The 21,058-nt window shown below is 39.9% G+C and overlaps 4 protein-coding genes across 5 annotated transcripts; all 4 read left to right on the forward strand.

Annotated features, from left to right (window-relative positions):
- The first annotated feature begins 1,319 nt into the window (after positions 1-1,319).
- LOC106382995 (beta-glucosidase BoGH3B-like) lies at positions 1,320-5,162 on the forward strand. Of its 2 annotated transcripts, none has more exons than XM_013823097.3 (9): positions 1,320-1,558; positions 1,918-2,458; positions 2,513-2,658; positions 2,739-2,982; positions 3,053-3,340; positions 3,408-3,609; positions 4,250-4,742; positions 4,818-4,892; positions 4,974-5,162. In XM_013823097.3, the coding sequence occupies exons 2-9, from the start codon at positions 1,940-1,942 to the stop codon at positions 4,996-4,998; spliced, it is 1,992 nt and encodes a 663-aa protein (XP_013678551.2). In that variant the 5' UTR covers positions 1,320-1,558; positions 1,918-1,939; the 3' UTR covers positions 4,999-5,162. The 2 variants fall into 2 exon arrangements, with proteins under 2 accessions (XP_013678551.2, XP_013653815.2); XM_013798361.3 differs by having other exon boundaries at positions 1,363-1,528.
- A 247-nt stretch (positions 5,163-5,409) lies between these two features.
- LOC106356568 (protein RESTRICTED TEV MOVEMENT 2-like) lies at positions 5,410-6,699 on the forward strand. The gene is made up of 2 exons (XM_013796303.3): positions 5,410-5,639; positions 5,712-6,699. Exons 1-2 carry the CDS (start codon positions 5,522-5,524, stop codon positions 6,608-6,610), a joined length of 1,017 nt encoding a protein of 338 aa, XP_013651757.1. The 5' UTR covers positions 5,410-5,521; the 3' UTR covers positions 6,611-6,699.
- A 310-nt stretch (positions 6,700-7,009) lies between these two features.
- On the forward strand, positions 7,010-9,262 carry LOC106382994 (chlorophyll(ide) b reductase NOL, chloroplastic). The gene is made up of 12 exons (XM_013823096.3): positions 7,010-7,420; positions 7,517-7,575; positions 7,663-7,749; positions 7,834-7,901; positions 7,981-8,029; positions 8,115-8,200; positions 8,273-8,330; positions 8,431-8,481; positions 8,578-8,628; positions 8,717-8,758; positions 8,841-8,951; positions 9,062-9,262. The coding sequence occupies exons 1-12, from the start codon at positions 7,087-7,089 to the stop codon at positions 9,107-9,109; spliced, it is 1,044 nt and encodes a 347-aa protein (XP_013678550.1). The 5' UTR covers positions 7,010-7,086; the 3' UTR covers positions 9,110-9,262.
- Positions 9,263-9,476: 214 nt separating this feature from the next.
- LOC125584036 (putative F-box protein At1g50870) lies at positions 9,477-16,030 on the forward strand. Its single transcript, XM_048751805.1, has 3 exons — positions 9,477-11,042; positions 13,880-13,884; positions 15,899-16,030. The coding sequence occupies exons 1-3, from the start codon at positions 10,082-10,084 to the stop codon at positions 16,028-16,030; spliced, it is 1,098 nt and encodes a 365-aa protein (XP_048607762.1). The 5' UTR covers positions 9,477-10,081.
- The last annotated feature ends 5,028 nt before the right edge of the window (positions 16,031-21,058 follow it).

The following is a 21,058-nucleotide window of genomic DNA, read 5'->3' on the forward strand; positions in this document are numbered from 1 at the left end:
AATAATTAGGCCAATTACTTCAGTGGAAATTATATCTCAAGAGAGAAGAGAGAGAAGGGAGATCTACTCCGGCGTTCGGCCGGCGCGTGAGCGTCCGTGCCGTCGCCGGAGCTTTGTTTTCCTTCTTGGTTTTTGGTCTTTACCGCTTCCTCTTCACAGATCCGTCAACGGTTGCCTTGTCGGAGCTCTGACGCCGAGGTTTGCCATCAGAGGAGAGTCGGCTTTGGAGTAACGGCGCGGCCGTTTTGAAGGCTTGCGGTGGAGATGGAGCGGCTTGCATGTTGTAGTCTTTCTACCCGGGAGATGGAGGCTAACCTAGATCCATCATCGCCGGTCTTGTCGCGGGGTAGGGTGGAGGCTTTCTCAGTTCTACCGACGCCGCTCTAGCTTCCGGGAAGAGGAGGCTCAATCAGCTCCTTCTTCGCCGGCTTTTGGTCACGGAGGGTGGAGGCTAACAAAGCTCCGCGCTGCCGTTGTGGAATCCCAGGTCTTTTTGGGTTGAGGTGACGGTTTCGAGTTTTTGAAGGTTGAGGTGGGCCGTGGGTCAGATTTGGACCCGTGGGTCGCAGCGGTTGAGATCTCAAGAAGAAGTAGATCTCCGGCGACAGTTACGTTTGTTTGAAGGGGAGGTTAGCGGTGGTTCTCGTCGTGCTTGTCTAGGGTTTCCGGTGGTTCATAAGCGGAAGAGATCTCGTTCAACGATTGAACTCTCCGACGGGAAGACAAGGCGTCGCAGAAGTCCGATGGCGCGGAGGCTCTGTAGGCTCGGAGTTCCGGCGAAAAGTTGTGACGGTGGAAAGCGTCGGTGGCTGTGCGAGGATGGGGCGACTAAGTTGATGCGGGCGACACGTGGCGGACGGATGAACCAGATTCGTGTTCTGCTCTGCCTCCTTCCCGCGCATCCAGAGCAAGCCCAGCGTAGCGTTTGTGGGCCTTGGGACATGTTTCTTATTTGGGCTTCGGTGTTCTTTTTTGTTGTCCATCTCATATTTGGGTTTTGTGGGTTGTAAACCGGTGAATTTAGGCTTCGTGGGGTAGGCTCATTTAATCAATATAACTTCAATTTGAAAAAAAAGGCTTAATAATTAGGTCTAACAACACTAACATTCTCAAACTATTTAACAATTTTTTTGTGCACAAACTATTTAACATTTAATATTTGACCTTTCTTACGTGTGTTGAAGCTAGGTAGAATTTGCATACGATATTGTTTTGGTAAGAAAATTAAATAATGAAAAAGAAAGTAACTTTAACAAAAGAAAACGACGCCGCATTTCGTCGTCGTTTTGCCGTCTAGTCTGGTACAGAGAGAGATGTTGTGTGGAAAAACGTGAGCCAACCCACGTTTCAAGAAAAAACACACAACTGCATCAAAACGTCCTTCTTTACTCTCTCTCTCTCTCTCTCATTATTTTATAAAAAAACTCTCAAATCTGCTTTAAAAGCGTTTATTAACTACTTCTTTTATCACGAAAAAAGATTTGCTGATATTCTCTGGTGTTGCTGTGTGTGTGTGTGCTCTTCACTTGTAAGCTCTTCTGAGTGCTCTTCTTCACTTGTAAGCTCTTTCTTTCTTCCTCCATTACACTGCTGGGATCTTGCATTTTCTTTCCCCCCCCAATATATACTTTCAGCTCTTACCCATTTTTGCTTAGATTGAATCTTGTTTGAGTAAAACTTTATGGGATGAAAATTAGAAAAGATCTCTTAAAATAATGTCTTTGTTCATCTTTGTTTGAGACCCCAACAGTGAATCTCAAAAAAGCTTTGTTCTTTATCTAAAAATGCTTGCTTTTTTTTTCTTATATCGTCTCACTGTTGAAAAAGGTTTCTTCTTTGGACATTTGAAGCTAAGAAATGAGAGCTCTTTCGTATCTTGATTGTTGTTCTGTCTTTGTTGTTTTTGTTTTCTTCCAGAACTGCCCCCTGTTAACGTAAAATGAGCAAAGTTCCAGTAAGGATCCTTCTATGGATGTGTTGCTGTGTGTGGGTTTGTAACGGAGATGATGGAGAGTATATGCTCTACAAGGATCCCAAACAGAAGGTCTCAGATCGAGTTGTTGATTTGCTTGGTAGAATGACTCTTGAAGAGAAGATTGGTCAGATGGTTCAGATTGACAGAAGTGTTGCCACTGTCAACATCATGAGAGATTACTTCATTGGCAGTGTCCTGAGTGGTGGTGGGAGTGCTCCACTCCCTGAAGCAACTGCTCAGAACTGGGTTGATATGATCAATGAGTATCAGAAAGGAGCTCTCGTGAGCCGTTTGGGCATTCCTATGATATATGGCATTGACGCTGTTCACGGCCATAACAATGTCTTCAACGCTACCATCTTCCCTCACAATGTTGGCCTTGGAGCCACCAGGGATCCGGATCTGGTTAAGAGGATTGGAGTAGCAACTGCAGTCGAAGTCAGAGCCACTGGAATCCCATACACATTTGCTCCTTGCATTGCTGTAAGCTTCTCACCTTTTGCAGATCTTTGCTGTGTTCTGACTCACTTGTTGTAGGTTTGTAGAGATCCAAGATGGGGCAGGTGTTATGAGAGCTACGGAGAGGATCACAAAGTTGTGGAGAACATGACTGACATCATACTTGGCTTACAAGGAGAGCCTCCTTCTAACTATAAGCATGGAGTTCCCTTCGTTGGTGGAAAGTAAAAGCTTTTTTTTTTTTTTTTTGCTGCTAAGTAAATGTTTCATTCTTTTAAATTTATTTGAATTTTTTGATTATTAGGGATAAGGTTGCAGCTTGTGCCAAGCATTATGTGGGAGACGGTGGGACAACCAGAGGAATAAACGAGAACAACACAGTCACTGACTTACACAGTCTTCTCAGCATTCACATGCCAGCTTATGCTGATGCAATTTACAAAGGCGTTTCCACAGTGATGGTTTCTTATTCTAGCTGGAACGGTGAGAAGATGCATGCTAATACAAAGCTCATCACAGGGTATCTCAAGGGTACCCTTAAGTTTAAGGTCTGTTTACACTCTTTTTTTTTCTCGTCAGCCATGTGCTTTGTGTGAATCCTTTGTGCTATGTGTGCAGGGTTTTGTTATTTCGGATTGGCAAGGCGTTGATAAGATCTCTTCACCTCCACATTCGAACTACACGGCTTCTGTCCGAGCTGCTATTGAAGCTGGGATAGATATGGTCATGGTCCCTTTCAACTTTACTGAGTTCGTCAATGATCTCACCTCCTTGGTGAAGAACAAAGTGATTCCTGTCACCAGGATTGATGATGCTGTCGGAAGAATCCTGCGTGTCAAGTTCACAATGGGTCTCTTTGAGAACCCTTTAGCTGATTACAGCTTCTCCAATGAACTAGGAAGCCAGGTCAGTTGCTGCTTTAGTATTCTAGAACCTGTTTGCAAAGTATTTGAATGTTCTCTTTCTATATTAGGCACATAGAGACTTGGCAAGGGAAGCTGTTAGGAAATCACTTGTGCTGCTGAAAAACGGGAACAAAACCAATCCAATGCTCCCACTTCCCAGGAAGGCTTCAAAGATCTTAGTCACTGGCACTCACGCTGATAATTTAGGTTATCAGTGTGGTGGTTGGACCATTACTTGGCAAGGGTTTAACGGTAACAAGGACACGAGAGGTACATTGTGCAACTCTTATAGTAGTTTATACAAGTTAGGCATGCGGGTTTGGTTAGTTTGGGTTATTCGGTTAGTTCGGTTTAGCATAAACCTTACTGATTTAATCTGAAATAAAGTTCGGTTCTGTTTTCGGCTAGTTCGGTTTCTGAAAATTCTACTGAATTTTTTGATTTTGGTTTTTAAAAAAATTTCGGATAATTTTGGTTTAATTAGGTTACTTCGGTTTAAAATTTGGTTAGTTCGGTTTAGCATAAACCTTACTGATTCAATCTGAAATAAAGTTCGGTTCTGTTTTCAAAAATTCTACCGAAGTTTCTGATTTTGGATAGATTTCGGGTTTTTATATAAAATTTCGGGTAAGTTTGGTTAAACTAGTTTACTTCGGTTCAAAATTCGGTTAGTTCGGTTCAGGATTTTAGTTAAACTTTTTCCTTTAAAAAAAAAAGAAGAAAACCGAAGTAACTCGCCAAAACAACCAAACCAAAACCGAACTATTTAGAAAACCTACCGAATCAAACCGAACTAACCAAAATTTCGGTTCATGAGTTCGGTTCGGTTAAAAATCTCAGGCCTTAATACAAGTGTTAACAACATTCCAGCAATAAATAATATGAAGAGTGTACATTTTTTCTGGTTCAGGGACTACGATTCTTGGCGCTGTAAAATCAGCTGTTGATAAAACCACTGAAGTCATCTTCAACGAGAATCCAGACGCTGAGTTCCTCAAATCCAACAACTTCTCTTACGCAATCATCGCTGTTGGTGAACCTCCATACGCAGAGACAGCTGGAGACAACGACAAGCTAACCATGATGGACCCCGGTCCAGCCATCGTGACCTCCACTTGTCAGGCTGTCAAATGTGTGGTTGTGGTCGTTTCAGGGAGGCCGCTTGTGATGGAGCCTTACGTTGACTCGATAGAGGCATTGGTTGCAGCTTGGCTACCGGGAACAGAAGGCCAAGGTGTCGCTGATGCTCTCTTTGGGGACCATGGCTTCAGTGGGAAGCTTCCTGTTACGTGGTTTAGAAACACGGAGCAGTTGCCTATGAACTTTGGAGATTCGCATTATGATCCGCTCTTTGCTTATGGGACTGGTCTTGAAACTGAGTCTGTTGCGAGCATTGTTGCTAGGTAAAATCGTTTACACTATACTTAGACATGAGATTATGATTGCTTGACTCTTTTTTTATTTTTGGTTGTGAACAGGTCAACCTCAGGTTCTGCTGCTGGTGCAAAGCCATGCTTAATCACACTTCTTGTTTGTCTGTTTTTCTTCCCAAGGTATGTATCATTATCAGTTCAACTTCTGTTTTGATTTTTCCACATAAATTGGTGAGAATCTGACTTTTTTTTTGTCTACAGCTTGAGCTGGGGTTTGAGGAGATGAGAGAAGCTGCAAACGCTTGGAGTTGTTTTTTTGTACGCAGTGTAGTTCTTGTAGCCCTAGCTAGAAGAGATTCTGAATCTGTGTCATGTTATGTTTAGAGTTATATTGCAAACCTGGAACATTCTTAAATGATTAAACTCAAGTTCTTGAATTTCTACTGACAATATCTCTGCTTTTAAACCACTTTATATTCAACGTTTGTGGGGTACTAATGGTGGATCTTGGAAAAAAAAAAAAAACTGACGTCATATGGGGAACACAAGGCATAAACTTGTGAAGAAAGCAACCTTTATGCTTTCTTTGTAAGAGAAGAAACATTATGATGATGACCTGAGACTAAAGAAGAGATTTTGGATGAACGGGAGACATAGCCGCAAAACTAGGAATATCCATTGCATAACACAAGAGAAAATGGCCAAGTCCTGCAGAGATTTGATCTTATTTATAAGCAGAGCAGTAAACCCTAATGGATATTCACAAAAGCTCAAACAAAACAACCAAATTCAGAAAGAGATTTTAAGTTATGGCAGCAAGACAGCAACCAAGAGGAACAGGCTTGGTGGTTCAGTATGAGGATCTTGTCCCCGAATCTGAATGGAAAGATCAGCCTGAGGCCACTATTCTCACCATTGATCTGCCAGGTTGGTAGATAGATAATATTAGTTGTACTAATTGTGGTGGTTCTAGTTCTGATGTGAATTGTTTTTTCAAAGGTTTTACAAAGGAGCAAATAAAGGTAACGTATGTGCACACCTCAAGGATGATAAGAGTCACCGGAGAGCGTCCCTTGGGTGATAGGAGATGGAGTCGTTTCAACGAAGTGTTCACTGTTCCACAGAATTGTCTAGTGGATAAGATCCATGGGAGCTTTAAGAACAATGCCCTCACCATCACCATGCCTAAGGAGACTATTACGAAACTGCCTAACCTTCCGGAGACTTCTAAAACTGTGGCTGAGAAGGTGAAGCAGCTGGAGGAGAAGAGGTTGTTGGAAGAAGCTGTAAGGAAAGAGAAGGAAGAAGAGGATGAGAAGAAGAGGAAGCTTCTGGAAGAGAAAGAGGCAATACTTAGGAAGCTGCAAGAAGAAGCTAAAGCAAAGGAGATGGCTGATAAGGCGAGAAAGCTTCAAGAAGAAGCTAGAGCAAAAGAGATGGCTGAGGCAAGGAAGTTTCAAGAAGAAGTTAGAGCAAGGAAGCTTCAAGAAGAGGCCAAAGCAAAAGAATTGTTTGAGGAGAGGAAGCGTGTGGAAGAAGCTTCGCTAAAGAAAAAGTCTGTGGATGAATCTGTAGGAAACAGGAAGATAATAGAGAGGGTGCTTCCAGAAGTGGATTATACAAAATCTGGCTCCGGTTCTGTGACCAAACCTGTGTCTGGAAGAGCAAGCGAGGTCATGAAATCAGCAGAAGAGAAACTAGGTTACGTGGTGGATAAGGAAAAGAAAATAGAGAAAGGGATGATGGAGAAAATGAGAGGAAAAAAGATAACAAGCGAAGAGAAGAAGTTGATGTTGAATACAGGAGTGGCTGCTCTTGTGATCTTTGCTCTTGGAGCTTACGTTTCTTATACCTTTTGCTCATCTTCTTCTTCATCATCTTCTGGCAAACCAGAATGATGTCTTAAAATAAGAGGCTGTGAGGAGAGAACTTTTATACTTTGTAAACTGTAATATATTCTGAAATATAATAAAGTTTGGTGATGTAATATTTATACTTAAAGACAAAAGTGATGCTAAAACATCAAGATTAACTATAAATTAATTTTCTAATCACATTCTTAAGAAATTAGAGTGTTGTTTAGATTGAAAATAATAGTATAGGACTAGAAACATAAAACATAAAAAGACACCAAAGCGTATAGTTTACATGTATACATTTTCATTTTCAGTAAGAAATTATAGTGTTTATTTATGGCGAAAACAATATAGGAGTAGAAACATAAAATGCAAGGTATTTGAGGACTTTAGTGTAATTTAAACAATAATTGAGGTTATCATCATCTTCTATATCGCCACGTGGCATTTTCCTCTAGAGGCGCTTGCTTCCTAAAAACTCTCTCTCTCTCTCTCTTCTTCAGCTTCTCTTCTCTGCAATGGCTGCTTCAAGTGGTTTCCATATCTCTTCCTCTCCTTTTCTCAGGCTTCGCTCTTCCTCCGTCGCATACGCCGCTCAACCTCCGTTTCTCTCTCCTTGTAACGGTCGTTCACTAGCAGAAAGCTTCGGTCTCGCAACTGTAACTGTTTCGCGCCAAAACCTCTCGGTTTCTCCGCCGTCTGCGGTGGTGGAAGCTCGCATTTCGGGGACAATAGATCCGATGACGCCTCCGTATAACGTCTTGATCACTGGCTCGACCAAAGGTATAGGACATGCGTTAGCTAGAGAGTTTCTGAAAGCAGGAGACAACGTTGTCATATGTTCCAGATCAGGTGAGAAGAATCAAACAAGTGTGTTTGTGTGGGATAGTAAGAGAGAACCAGATTCTTCTTGTTATGTTTTAAATGACTGTTTCTCTGTCTCTGCAGCGGAACGAGTTGAGTCTGTTGTTGAGAGTCTTAAGGAAGAATATGGGGAGCATGTGTGGGTACTGATTCCTTTTTCAATAACATGTTTTTGGTTAGTGATGGTAATATCATATGAAATGTTAATGATGCCCAAAAACTATCGACAGGGAACTAAGTGTGATGTTAGAGAAGGGAAGGATGTGAAGGATCTTGTAGGTTATTGTCAGAAGAATCTTAAATACATTGACATTTGGGTAATATAATACATCTTTCTTCTTTCTCGTTGAACTAGCCCATGTTGTGTGTGTGTGCATTGTCTTAATACTTTCTTGTTACAGATTAATAATGCTGGATCTAATGCATATAGCTTTAAACCTTTGTCTGAGGCCTCGGATGAGGATCTTATGTAGGTTTTTGTTTGAAGTTTTGATCCATTTCTTTGTTGGGTTCTCTGTTTATTAACACTTTAATATTTTTTTTTGTAGTGAAGTTGTGAAAACAAACACTCTTGGGCTGATGTTATGTTGCCGAGAGGTATGTGGATAAGATTGATTCAGCATGTATATTAGGCCATTGTATGTTTTGGGATTGACTTACATGTGTGTTTATGAATCAATAGGCAATGAATATGATGTTGACCCAATCTCGGGGTGGTCATATCTTTAATATCGATGGAGCTGGCTCAGATGGGAGACCAACACCCAGGTTTCTTCTTAGGGAATATGATTTGAGCTCCTTTCTCTTAATGTGAAATATTATTGACTAATGTTTACACAGGTTTGCTGCATATGGTGCAACAAAACGGAGTGTTGTTCACCTGACAAAGTCATTACAAGTAATAATGCCAATGTTATATATATATATATCTGTTTTAACTGTCTTTATTTAACCTTCTCCTTATTTGACTTGTTTCTTTCTTCTTCTTTTTTCAATAGGCAGAGTTGCAGATGCAAGATGTCAAAAATGTTGTGGTGCACAATCTATCGGTATATGCATATATAAAGATATGTAATTTAGAAGGAAGTATTTGATGTAAGCAATGATCATAATTGCAATATGTTTCTCTTGGGTTATTGTTGCAGCCTGGAATGGTCACAACTGATCTACTCATGTCCGGAGCTACAACTAAACAAGTTGGATGACTTCATTACACTAAAACAAAAACAAAATTCTAGATTCCTTTTCCAAGAGATTCCTCTAATACATTTCTCTATTGCCCAGGCCAAGTTCTTCATTAATGTTTTGGCAGAGCCAGCTGAAGTGGTAAGAAACCAAAAATTCTCTTCTTTTTTTTTTCTTCCCACATGATGTGTAATCCCTAGTCCCATGATTACACATTCTTCAGGTTGCTGAGTATCTTGTCCCGAACATCAGAGCAATACCAGCTAGCGGATCTATGAAGCCGACTTACATCCGTTTCCTAACCGGAATCAAAGCCTATACCAAAATATTCTCAGTTAAGAACCGATAATAGTTGAAGTAGATAAGATAGATAGATAGACCTACATGTGAATGATATCTGCAAAAAAGAAGTACTTAAACAATTCTCTTGTGGATTTGTTTCAGAGAGTTGCATTGGGAGCAAGGAAGAATAGATACGTGACTGAAGAGTAGATATCGCAGTAGATCATCTCTATATTTCTTTGTTAACACTGATCATGTATCATCAAAACTAATTAACAAAATGTAAATAAATACCTCTACATTTTGTTATTCACCCTCTAAGACAATTGTGGAATAGCCAATGTTGGCTGAGAGTGGTTTCTAGATTGTTGAGTGCGTGGGGATATTATCAACTCGGAACGGTCCATGAAGATGTTTTTGGTGCATTTACGATCATCAAAAACATTTGTCGATTTTGCATGGCTTATTATGTGGTGATGGGGTTCAAAAATATGGTTAGGAATCACCATCACTGATGTAATGTCCTTGAGATAAGTAGTGCGTGAAGATTTTGAAGTTTCTTATCTATCTTTTCTACCCATGAAAACTACAGATGATAAGAGTATATAACTACTGGAAGTTGGAGCTTCATCCACGATACTCACTATGTAACGTACTACTTATCTCAACTCGTCACCCTCTAGTTGCTGCTTATTTTATATTCTTGTGGTGTATTTTAACGATCGGTTTTGCTAAAACTGGATGTAGATCCATATAGTGATCGCTGCAAGTCGATCACCCGCGCCTACTCCCTAGCTTAGGTTTTGCTTAACAAGCTATCTTTTTGGTTAGGCAAAAAAAGTTGTAGTCTGATTAGGAACCTTGGAGAGAGTGAGTTAAATGGAAGTTAATTGTTAGGGTATCTTTGAAAGATCTAATCAAATAAGAAATTGATATTTTTGTATGAATTCTTATTGTAAAATTACTAAAATATATAGATTTCCTATTATCGTATAATATATAATTATTATTTGTAGTCTCTTTTTCCAGCTCTGTTTATTATATAACGTGCGGCCTTCTGTGTTGTATTATTATATATATGGAACCCTAAGTATAAACAATACTGGTCGAAAGGGGGAACATTACTGGAAGAAAGAATGAGGGTATTCAAGAAGAAAGTATTATTGAGCAAATCAGACATGGATGAAGAAGAGAAGAAGACGAGAGAGACCCAAACCATGGTCTCAAGTAGACAATATTCCTCCTGATGTAACCTTGGAGATACTCTCAAGGCTTCCTCCAAAATCGATCATGAGACATCGATGTGTCTCGAAGCTGTGGTCTTATTTGACCTCACTTCCAAGTTTTATCAACTCGTTCACGTCTCGGTCTACTTCACGACCACCGACTCTTATGGTCACCTTATCATCAGAATCGGCAAAATATGTATTATTCTTCCCTACCACCCCGAAACCGTCAAGTTATTCTCCATTATACAGTTATGAAATAACAAACTTAGATTGGAAAGATTCGCGATCCGAGAGCATCCATGGATTGATTTTAACACCCGTATTCAAGATTTGGAACCCAACCTTGAGACAGTTTTTAGCCTTACCACATCCTCCTGCTCAGCACAGCTCAAGTCGAGGTTGGTCGTCTTATTTAGGATACGATCCATTGGAGTGTAGACACAAAGTACTTTGTGTAGTATCTAAAATATACTCGGGTCAGCCTCTGATTCTTACGTTGGGAGCTCAAGAATCATGGAGAATAATATCCGAAGGACGTTGCCCTATCCATCGCCCAACTGGAGGATATGGGCGATGCGTCAATGGGATTCTGTATTATAGAGCTTGTCTTCTTGGTGATGATCAAGAAATAATAATGAGCTTTGATGTCAAATCTGAAAACTTCAATATTATAAAATTACCGGAGGGTTCTAGTCAGCTTTATATGATACCTTATGAGGGAAGGGTAGCCTTAGTTGCTCATGATTATCATGTTGTTAAACTTTATATTTTGAAAGATGCACATGGGCACGAATGGAAAAGCTTTATTTTTAATGTGCCATCTGAGAGGGTGCGGATGGAATCTATGCGTTTCAGGGGTACTACAGATGCTGGTGAGTTTATATTTGCTGCATATCGTTCCAGTGAAGACCTTTGTATTTTATATTGTTGGATTTCCCTCCTTAAGCCCAAAACTAATCAAATCATAATCAAGCTTTAGTCCAAGAAGAAGAAACATCTAGAGAAAAGTGGAGAAGTATAGAAGAAGAATTGTGTAGAAGAAGAGAGAAAGTTATGGAGTTAGATATTTTGAAATAAAATAATAATTTAGAGAAATCTACAACATGTTAGGGTGTGCTCCTTCACTTGTATAAATAGGGGTGCTTAGCACCATTTGTAATCATCCAAGAATCAAGAAAAAGAATAGAGAGAAAGATTTCATAAAGAGTTCTAAGAGTCTTTAAGAAATCTCCAAACGCAAGCCTTAGTAGAATATCCCTTTCCTAAAATACGAAGGCTTTCTCAAACATAAACCATCTACATTCCATCTTAACCTCTCAAAGAAATTATTATCCGATAATTTTCCCAACAGCTGGTATCAGAGAAAGGTTACCGTTCTCTTTGAAGAAGTAAAGATGGAGGCCACCGTTACTTTTGAAGGTGACATGTTCAAGCTCACGACGGACAACTTCTCTTATTGGAAACCGATGATGGAAGATCACCTTTATTGTAAGGATTTGCATGAGCCCATCATCATGAAGGATAAGCCAGAAGGAAATGATGATAAAGCATGGGAGATTCTTAATAGAAAGGCAGTTGCCGTAATACGTAAGTATGTCAACCGATCTCTCTTTGAACATGTCTCTACCTACACAAATGCTTTTGAATTATGGACAAAACTTGAATCCATGATTCAAAAGAAAACACCTCGAAACAAAGCTCTTCTTGTTCGACGGTTGGTAAAGTTGGAGTACAAGGATGGCCAGAGCATGATGGAGCACTTGAACAATTTCAAGGGGATCGTAAATCAGCTTAACAAAGTTGATATGAAGGTTGAAGACGAAATGTAAGCCCTTTTACTCCTTAGTTCACTACCGGAGAGTTGGGACACACTAGTTGTCACTCTAAGCAATTCAGCACCGGAGGGAAAGCTTACCATGGACACCGTCACTGATAGCCTTCTAAACGAAGAAGTTCGCAGGAAGGAGCGAGGTTCGAGTTCTTATTCAGAAGCTAACATTGTTGATAGACGAGGTAGAGAAGAGACTCGTGGCCAAAACAGAAGCAGAGGACAAGACCAATCTCGAGGAAGATCTAAGTCACGTCCGAGAGTTACTTGCTATTACTGTGGCAAACCGGGTCACATGAAGTCAGAATGTCGGTTTCTCAAGAAAGACAAACAAGCCGATAATATCAAACCAGACTGGTTTAATCCTACAAAGTAGCATGAAGACAAGACTACCACCATTGTACAAGACCGTAGCGAAGAATTATATCTCGTTGGAGAATGTAATCTTAGCTCTGATGATAGCTCATGGATCGTTGATTCTGGTGCTTCTTTTCACGTCACCCCTCATGGAAACTTCTTCACAACCTATCAAAGTGGTGACTTTGGTAATGTTCAAATGGGAAATCAAGGAAGAAGCAAGATCATTGGAAAGAGGGATGTTATTCTTACATCAAACACTGGATGTAAGATAGTTCTCAAGGATGTGAGACATGTTCCCGACATGCGACTCAATCTCATATCAACGAAAGCTCGATGATGCCGGCTTGGACAGTCACTTTGGCAGTGGCAAATGGAAGCTAACCAAGGGAGTTTGATCATGGCTCGAGGAAGAAAAGAAGGCTATTTATATGTAACACAAGCAAAGCTTTGCAAGGAAGAAGTAAATGTCGCAAGTGATGACATCGATATATGGCACCGAAGACTCGGGCATATGAGTGAGAAAGGTTTAAATATACTTTCTCGCAAGAAACTTCTTCCTGATATGAAAGGTATTTCTCTCTCCCCATGTCATGATTTCTTAGCTGGAAAACAACATAGGGTCGCTTTCCGAAGATCATCTACGCCTATGAGAAGAAAGCATATTCTTGATCTTGTGCATACTGACGTATGCTCCATGTCCGAGAAATCCAATGGAGGGGCATCATATTTTGTCACCTTTGTTGATGACCATTCAAGGAAGGTATGGGTATACCTTTTGAAGTCAAAAGATCAAGTTCTTGATGCTTTCAAGGAATTTGTAGCCCAAGCAGAGCGAAGTACGGGTCAAAAACTCAAGTACGTTCGATCTGACAATGGTGGAGAGTATCGAGGTCCTTTTGAAGCGTTTTGCAAAGCTCATGGAATTAGAATGGAGAAGACACCACCAAAGACGCCACAACTGAACGGGCTAGCTGAAAGAATGAGTCGAACGATCACAGAAAGAGTTCGGTGCATGCTCTCTCACGCTAAACTACCCAAGCCATTTTGGGGAGAAGCCATAAAGACTGCAGTGGACGTCATAAATCTTACACCATCAGTTCCTTTGGAAGGCGATGTCCCGGAGGAAGTTTGGTCGGGTAAGAAGGTCTCTTACAACCATTTGAAGGTGTTCGGTTGCAGAGCGTTTGTCCATATACCTAGGGATGAACGAGCCAAGCTAGACTCCAAGACTAAAGAGTGCATCTATCTTGGGTCACCAAGAGATGATTTCGGCTATCGGCTTTGGGATCCAGTTAACAGAAAAATTATCCGGAGCAGAGATGTTGTTTTCTTCGAAGATCAAACAATCGAAGACATCAACAAATCAAAGAAACCAAAGCTAAGGGTTGTAAAGAATGAAGATTCTCATAAGCCTCAAGATCATGAACAAGTGATTGGAGATGATAGCGAAGGGGATCCTATCATGGATCCGAATGGTGATGAAGGTGAAGAAGAAGTTCAATTGGAGCCAGAGGAAGAACATGAGCCAAGAAGGTCTGGAAGAGAGAGAAGACAATCTGTAAGATATTATCGAGATGAGTACGTTAATATTACCGATGAGGGGGAGCCTCAAAGCTACAAGGAGGCCATAGGAGACACTCATAGAGATGAGTGGGTTGAAGCTATGCAAGATGAAATGCAATCCTTGCATGATAATCACACTTATGAGCTGATGAAGCTACCAAAAGGAAAGAGAGCCTTGAAGAACAAGTGGGTGTACAGGTTGAAGCATGAAGAGAGAAGCTCAAATTCAAGATACAAAGCTCGATTGGTTGTGAAAGGATTCAACCAGAAGAAAGTCATAGATTTTGAAGAAATATTCTCTCAAGTGGTGAAGATGTCCTCTATCCGAGTGGTTCTTGGTCTGGCAGCGGTTCTAGACTTGGAGATTGAACAACTCGATGTCAAGATGGCCTTTCTACACGGTGAACTCGAGGAGGAGATCTATATGGAGCAACCTGAAGGATTCAAGGTTCCAGGAAAAGAAGAATTGGTGTGCCGATTAAGGAAGAGTCTTTATGGCCTCAAGCAAGCCCCAAGACAATGGTACAAGAAGTTTGACTCCTTCATGGTGGATCGTAACTTCAAGAAAACCAAGAATGATCATTGCGTTTTCATAAAGAGGTACGAAAGCGGCGACTTTCTCATATTATTGCTCTATGTTGACGATATGTTAATTGTGGGCCAAGATCGCAACAAGATAGCCGCATTGAAGAAAGATTTGGGAAGGTGTTTTGTGATGAAAGATCTGGGGCAAGCGAGACAGATTCTTGGAATGAATATCACTCGGAATAAGCCAAAGAAGCTTTTATGGTTGTCCCAAGAACGATATGTTGAAAGGGTGTTGGAGAGATTCAACATGCACAAAGCAAAGCCGGTGAGCACTCCACTTGGTGGACATTTCAAACTAAGTTCGAAGCAAAGTCCAACAAGTGAGAAGGAAAAAGAGGAAATGAAGACTACCCCATATGCATCAGCAGTGGGTAGTCTCATGTATGCTATGGTGTGCCCCAGATCCGACATTGCCTATGCCGTAGGAGTTGTGAGTCGCTTTCTCGCCAATCCAGGAAAAGAACATTGGAAAGCAGTTAAGTGGATCCTACGCTATCTACGAGGCACAACGAAGAAGTGTCTATGTTTTGGAAATGGAAAATTGGAGTTGGTTATACCGATGCAGATTGGGCTGGTGATAAAGATTCAAGGAAATCGATATCAGGATTCGTGACTACCTTTGCAGGGGGAGCTGTTTCTTGGCAATCGAAGCTACAAAAGTGTGTTGCCTTATCCACCACAGAAGCGGAGTACATCGCAGCAACGGAAGCGTGCAAGGAGATGCTATGGATGAAGAACTTCTTGCTTGAGTTGGGAGTAAAGCAAGAAAAGTACTATGTGACAACCAAAGTGCTATTCACTTAGCAAAGAATCCAACGTTTCACTCTCGCTCAAAGCACATCGATATCCGACATCACTGGATCCGAGAAGTTCTTGAAGAGAAGCTCATACATCTCACAAAGGTACACACCGACGAAAACTGGTCAGACTTAATGACCAAAGTATTACCGATCAAGAAGTTTGAAGATTGATGCAAAGGCACAGGCATGCGACTGTTTCGGGCTAAATCGGGAAGGAGGAGATTTATTGGATTTTCCTCCTTAAGCCCAAAACTAATCAAATCATAATCAAGCTTTAGTCCAAGAAGAAGAAACATCTAGAGAAAATTGGAGAAGTATAGAAAAAGAGAGAAAGTTATGGAGTTAGATATTTTGAAATAAAATAATAATTTAGAGAAATCTAGAACATGTTAGGGTGTGCTCCCTCACTTGTATAAATAGGGGTGCTTAGCACCATTTGTAATCATCCAAGAATCAAGAAAAAGAATAGAGAGAAAGATTTCATAAAGAGTTCTAAGAGTCTTTAAGAAATCTCCAAACACAAGCCTTAGTAGAAAATCCCTTTCCTAAAATACGAAGGCTTTCTCAAACATAAACGTCTACATTGCATCTTAACCTCTCAAAGAAAATACTACCTGCTAATTTTCCCAACATATATTTTGATCGAAGGAGAAATAGTACTAGAGTAGTCTTTTTACAAAGATATATGGATGACTTTAGACGCTGTTGTGGACTTGCTAGCAACAGCATGTTAACCATGCAAGTTTTCCCAAATCACATCTAGAGTCTCTTTTCTTTGTAGAGCACCACCTTCGGTTGCTCAAAGCTCTTTAGTGATTCTTTTATGTTTTTGCATTTTCTGCTATTCTTTTCTGAGAACACATATTGTGTACCTTGATGTTCTTCAGTGTTACTTTGTTCTTTTTGATTCACTGAGTTCATGTCTATGCATTACTTTGATTTTCTCTTATGCTATTTATTTTTTTGCATTAGAATATTGATTCGAGAAATGGGATACTCCATACTTGCTTTAATGATTGTATTAGATTCTCAATTAGCTTCTCCATCAATTGAGATCTGTATTATTCTCTTGTAGTATTAGCCAAGAACACGTTTTATTCCAACAATGCCAAACACAAAGAATGAGTTACCTGAATCCACAGTAAATATATATATATCGGTTAAAAAGTTGAAACACAGAAGGAAACAACAGTTGTGGTGTTTCGAAGTTTCGATCCATTTAGCACGGCTGATTATGTGGTGATGGAGTTCAAAGGTATATTCTGAAAGATGCCCATAGACACGAATGGACGCGTCAACGCTTTCTAGATGTAATCTGTAAGAGCGAATGGAGGATTCATATAGTTTCATGGGGGTATTAGTGATGCTGGTGGGCTTGTTTCTAAATTTTTTTTTTTTTTGAACACCAATTATATTAATACTTAAACATTGGGACTACACTTTGAAGAAGGAATAATCCTGGTTCTACCAACAGTACAAAGAGACAATACAACATAAACGATAGGAGTAGAGAAATCTCTATGATAAAATGACAGCGAATTCTGAGTAAAACCCGAATGCGTCACAGTAAGGTTCACGGCAAAGCCGGAAAGTTGAAACTTAGTCACATTATATCGTGACGTTGATAGACAATCCACACCTCGGAATATCATCGAAACGAAATCCGTTGCATCTTCAGGCCCCATACGGACCGCTCCACAAGATAACAAAACGGTTAGAAATTTTGACAACTTCGTCTGCTTTATAGCAGGAGAGATGACACTTCTCATGGAGAAGGTCTTAGATGATGGTGGTATTGGTGAATCCACTGACAACCATAAAAGTAAAGATCGCTTCTGAATCGAAGGATATGAGATCGTGTTCACAATAGTTTGGATCAAAGGTTTGGTGAATCCATCGAGACTCATTGAAAAACTATTAAATATAACCAAAACCAAAAGACAGGTTCTGGGCTTGGTCCTCTCATTCAAATTAATATTTTGAGAGATAGAGAATGGGCTGACACCTTTTGAAAATTGTATGGGCTTGGTCCATATAAAGGAAATGGAAGGGCTGATGTCAGCATCACGCTCATCGGACCTGAGCTCGAAAAGCAGCGTGCGTGCGGCGGGGTTAGGGCACACCTCGCCTCTGGGATGAAGGGCGGTGGCGCAAGATGGAGGAGAGGGGACCAGTAAGATCGGAAGGTTATGGATTGAGTAGCCACTCCGGAGAAATACGGAGTCCCGTTTGTAACGTGAAGGTGATGAACTGCTGCAGCTTGAGGTGTTCTTTATCTCTGAGCTTTGAGCTTTATCTGAGAGTAGCTCAGATCCGAAGCACTCCATGGAGGTCCTCTCAGATCTGGAGCGCAGCTGAAAGTTGAACTCAGAGAAGGGAAAGAGTTGAATCGAGGTGCCATTTGCGTAAACGGAGCAAGTTGCAGATATGTTGCAGAGAGAGAGCCATCCCTTGTGTGTGTCGAAGTGGGGAGAGGTGGTCTTTTTACCGAGTTTTCGGGAGTCCCCGGTGGAGAATGCAGATCCGGTGGTCTTCAAAAGCCAAGCAGAGACCATGAAGGTCTTCTCCAGTTTTGATATCCCCAGATCCAGAACAAATGATTGAGTAAAGGCGAAACAAGAAGCAGAACGAGAGCTTTGACTTGGAGCAAGAGAAACCATGAAGAAGACGGAACGGATGCGACGCCGGCGAGCTCCCGCTCCACCGACGTCGAAAAATGAGGGTCTTGGTAAACGCGTCAGGGAGAGTATTTCTTATTTATGTTTTTGACTGTCGAGTCTTCTTGGCTTTATCATGAATGGCTTGTTTCTAAATTATTCTAATGTTTTTAACCATTTTACTTGCTTTGTCAAATCATTTATAGTCACAACTTAAAAGATAAAAATTATTATAAAGTGGGGTCTAATTTTATTTTATCTGGAAATAGTAGGGAGGCGTCATCGGTTCACTGGCTCGCATCTCGGGATGCTCTACTAAATTTTTCCATTAAAAAAATTAATGTCAAAACGACGTAGTATTGAAAAATGTTAAAATTATACACAGTCAAATACACATATATACAGCCGAGGGTTATATTGCGGTTTGAATGGTATTTGGAGGGTTGACCCGTGGATTTTAGAGTTCGCGGATTAATTTGCCAAAAAAAATTACATTGAAAGTTTTTTGCAGAAAACCTTTTTATATATGTGCTAATTATATATTACAAAAGAAACTTAATAATTTTTTTTAAAAAAGTACATGAATACACACATTATTACACACATTTCAAATATTACAACAATACTAATGGTTTGGTCCATTTCAAATGCTAGAACAATACACACATGAATACACACATTATTAATCCATCCATCCAACCCATCAACAGAACCCATCAAGGCAAGTTTGCTTCGAAGGATAACGTGTCTTCCGTAAAATTTATGGTCGCGACACATCCAGCCCCGCACTCACAGGTGCAGCGGATGCGTACTTGTGTGTTGCCTGTCCAATTCACTTGAACATCCGGTATCTTCTTCTCTATCTCAGAGGAGTAGGGTGCAACAATAATCTCGCAGAGACCCGTTTTGAACAAATCCATCTCAACCTTGTTCTTACACTGACAATGATACGTCATCTCTACATACGTAAGATCCCACTTAATCTTCTCCAACCAGACGCGGGGTGGAGGCGGGGGCAAGGGTGGTGCGGATGTGGGTGTGGTTGAGGTACGGCGACCACCTCGACGGCGTCGTGGACGGGACGAAGAGGGAGTCGAAACGTCAGACATTTTAGTACCTGCCAAGATATAATAAGAAATTAGTAACAAAGAAAAAAAGGAAGATAGAGAGATTCCAAGTCGATATTCTCAAGTCAAAACAAAGAACCTTCTCACGAACTCGAGATAAGAAGCAGAGAGTGAGAAAAAGGCGATTCCTTTCTCTCTAGAGTGTTGGCTTCGAGTTGAAAACGAGAAGGGAGGAAGAAGAGAGGAGTTGAGTATTTTAATTTTGTGTTCGAGTGAAGAGAGGAAGAAGAGAGAGGTTACTATATAAAGAAAACTAAAGGAGCCGATAGCAAAACTGAGGGCACTTTCATAAATTATTATGTCAGGAGTTCATTATCTATTTCTCTCAACCTTCGAATTCATGAAAACCATATATTTATGTAGCATTTGGTCCAGTGATCAATTCTTCTTATTGTCTAAAACCAAGAAAAATAAATATTTTTTGATAAATGGTTTCTGTTTAAAAAAAAAAAACATAAAATATCTGACATTATTGACGTTAATACGTACAACACCCACTAAGTTACAAACACATAGCGACCAATAATTATGGGTTTAAGTGCCATGTAAATCCAAATATGCTACTAAGAAACAACTTAAGTCATATTTTTGTCTCAAATCAGTGTTGACCTACTTTTCACTGTTTTAAGACTTCCAACTAAAGTTACAAATTAGTCATAAATTTTAGAGTGACAAATTGGTGAAACTTTTTTCTACTAAATAACGATTAATAATGATAATAATATGGTTACAAAATGTCACACTTAAGTAACTTATTTGACATTATGATAATTTTTTATCACTATTATACCACAACTATATGATAGCTTTTTGACTACTATACTCAATCACACAAAGTTAGATGTAGTAACTATATTAAATATTTTGTACGTTTCCACCAACTTTTTAAAGTGAATTCAATGAACCAAACTCCCTCACATCAAATTTAATTTGAGTGTGGTACATAAAGATAAAATCTAACAAAAATATTTCCCCAAAAAAGAAAAAGAAAAATCTAACAAAAACAGTTGCATAACATCAAGTATTCATGAGTCATTACCATCATAATGCACGGGCATGATGTATAAAGCTTTGTCAGCTCAATCATGACAATGCATCATGTATATGCAGTACACTCCACCCGTTACAACAACATGCAACTTGGTTTTCCAAGCCAATCAATAATATGAAGGTTGTTACGGAGCGCTAATGTTACAAAGAATGAACATATGTTGATGGTGCCAATTGAGCTTGACATATATATATTCATGTCATGTTTTGTAAAGCAGTTACAAAAAAGTAAAAGTTGTTTGCCAAGCATTTTACTAGGCAAATTTATTACATATGCTAAAAATAAATATATATATGATGTCACGTTATTTCAGTTTTTTGGTTGATTGCTTATTTGAGCTTCTAGTGGAGGTTAGCAATCACTGTAATGGAGGTTAACCAATTTGTAAGACACAAAGGAAAGCTTCTGGTCCTCGACCCAGGTGACTCCAGCATGCCTATTGCATTAAGAAAAACGAGTTAAAACAGTCATTCTCGGACATCAGACAAAAAAAAAAGAATCTAACGCGCCTCTTCGAATACAAAAGAAAGAATGGTTGAGGCATAGGTTAAATTGTTATAAGCTCAAGAATTGTCACAAACAAGAATCCATGAAGTCTCAAACAGAAAGAAAAGAAAAAAACAAACACTGGAGAGAAAGAGTCCAACTTCGCATAGAAATTACCTTGATGATGGGAGAAGACAAGGTAAACCAATTGAGGACGCGTGAACCGCTTGACTTCTCCACGTTTCCGGTTCTTTGATTTCTCAAGCTCAAAATTGCATTTCCATCAACATATGTTGGTTCTTTCTTTGTAACACTAGCTCCTAAACAACTTTCATTATGTTCGGCTTTGTAAACTTTCTTCATCCCCCGTCTCCTTCCGATCCAGACCACAGAGAACACGTGACGTTACGATTTATTAAAGATTTTCACTCTAATTTTTCAAAATATAAAAAAAATAATCAGTTATGCTA

The sequence above is a fragment of the Brassica napus genome, chromosome C3 (genome assembly GCF_020379485.1).
Source record: "Brassica napus cultivar Da-Ae chromosome C3, Da-Ae, whole genome shotgun sequence".
Taxonomy (NCBI): domain Eukaryota; kingdom Viridiplantae; phylum Streptophyta; class Magnoliopsida; order Brassicales; family Brassicaceae; genus Brassica; species Brassica napus.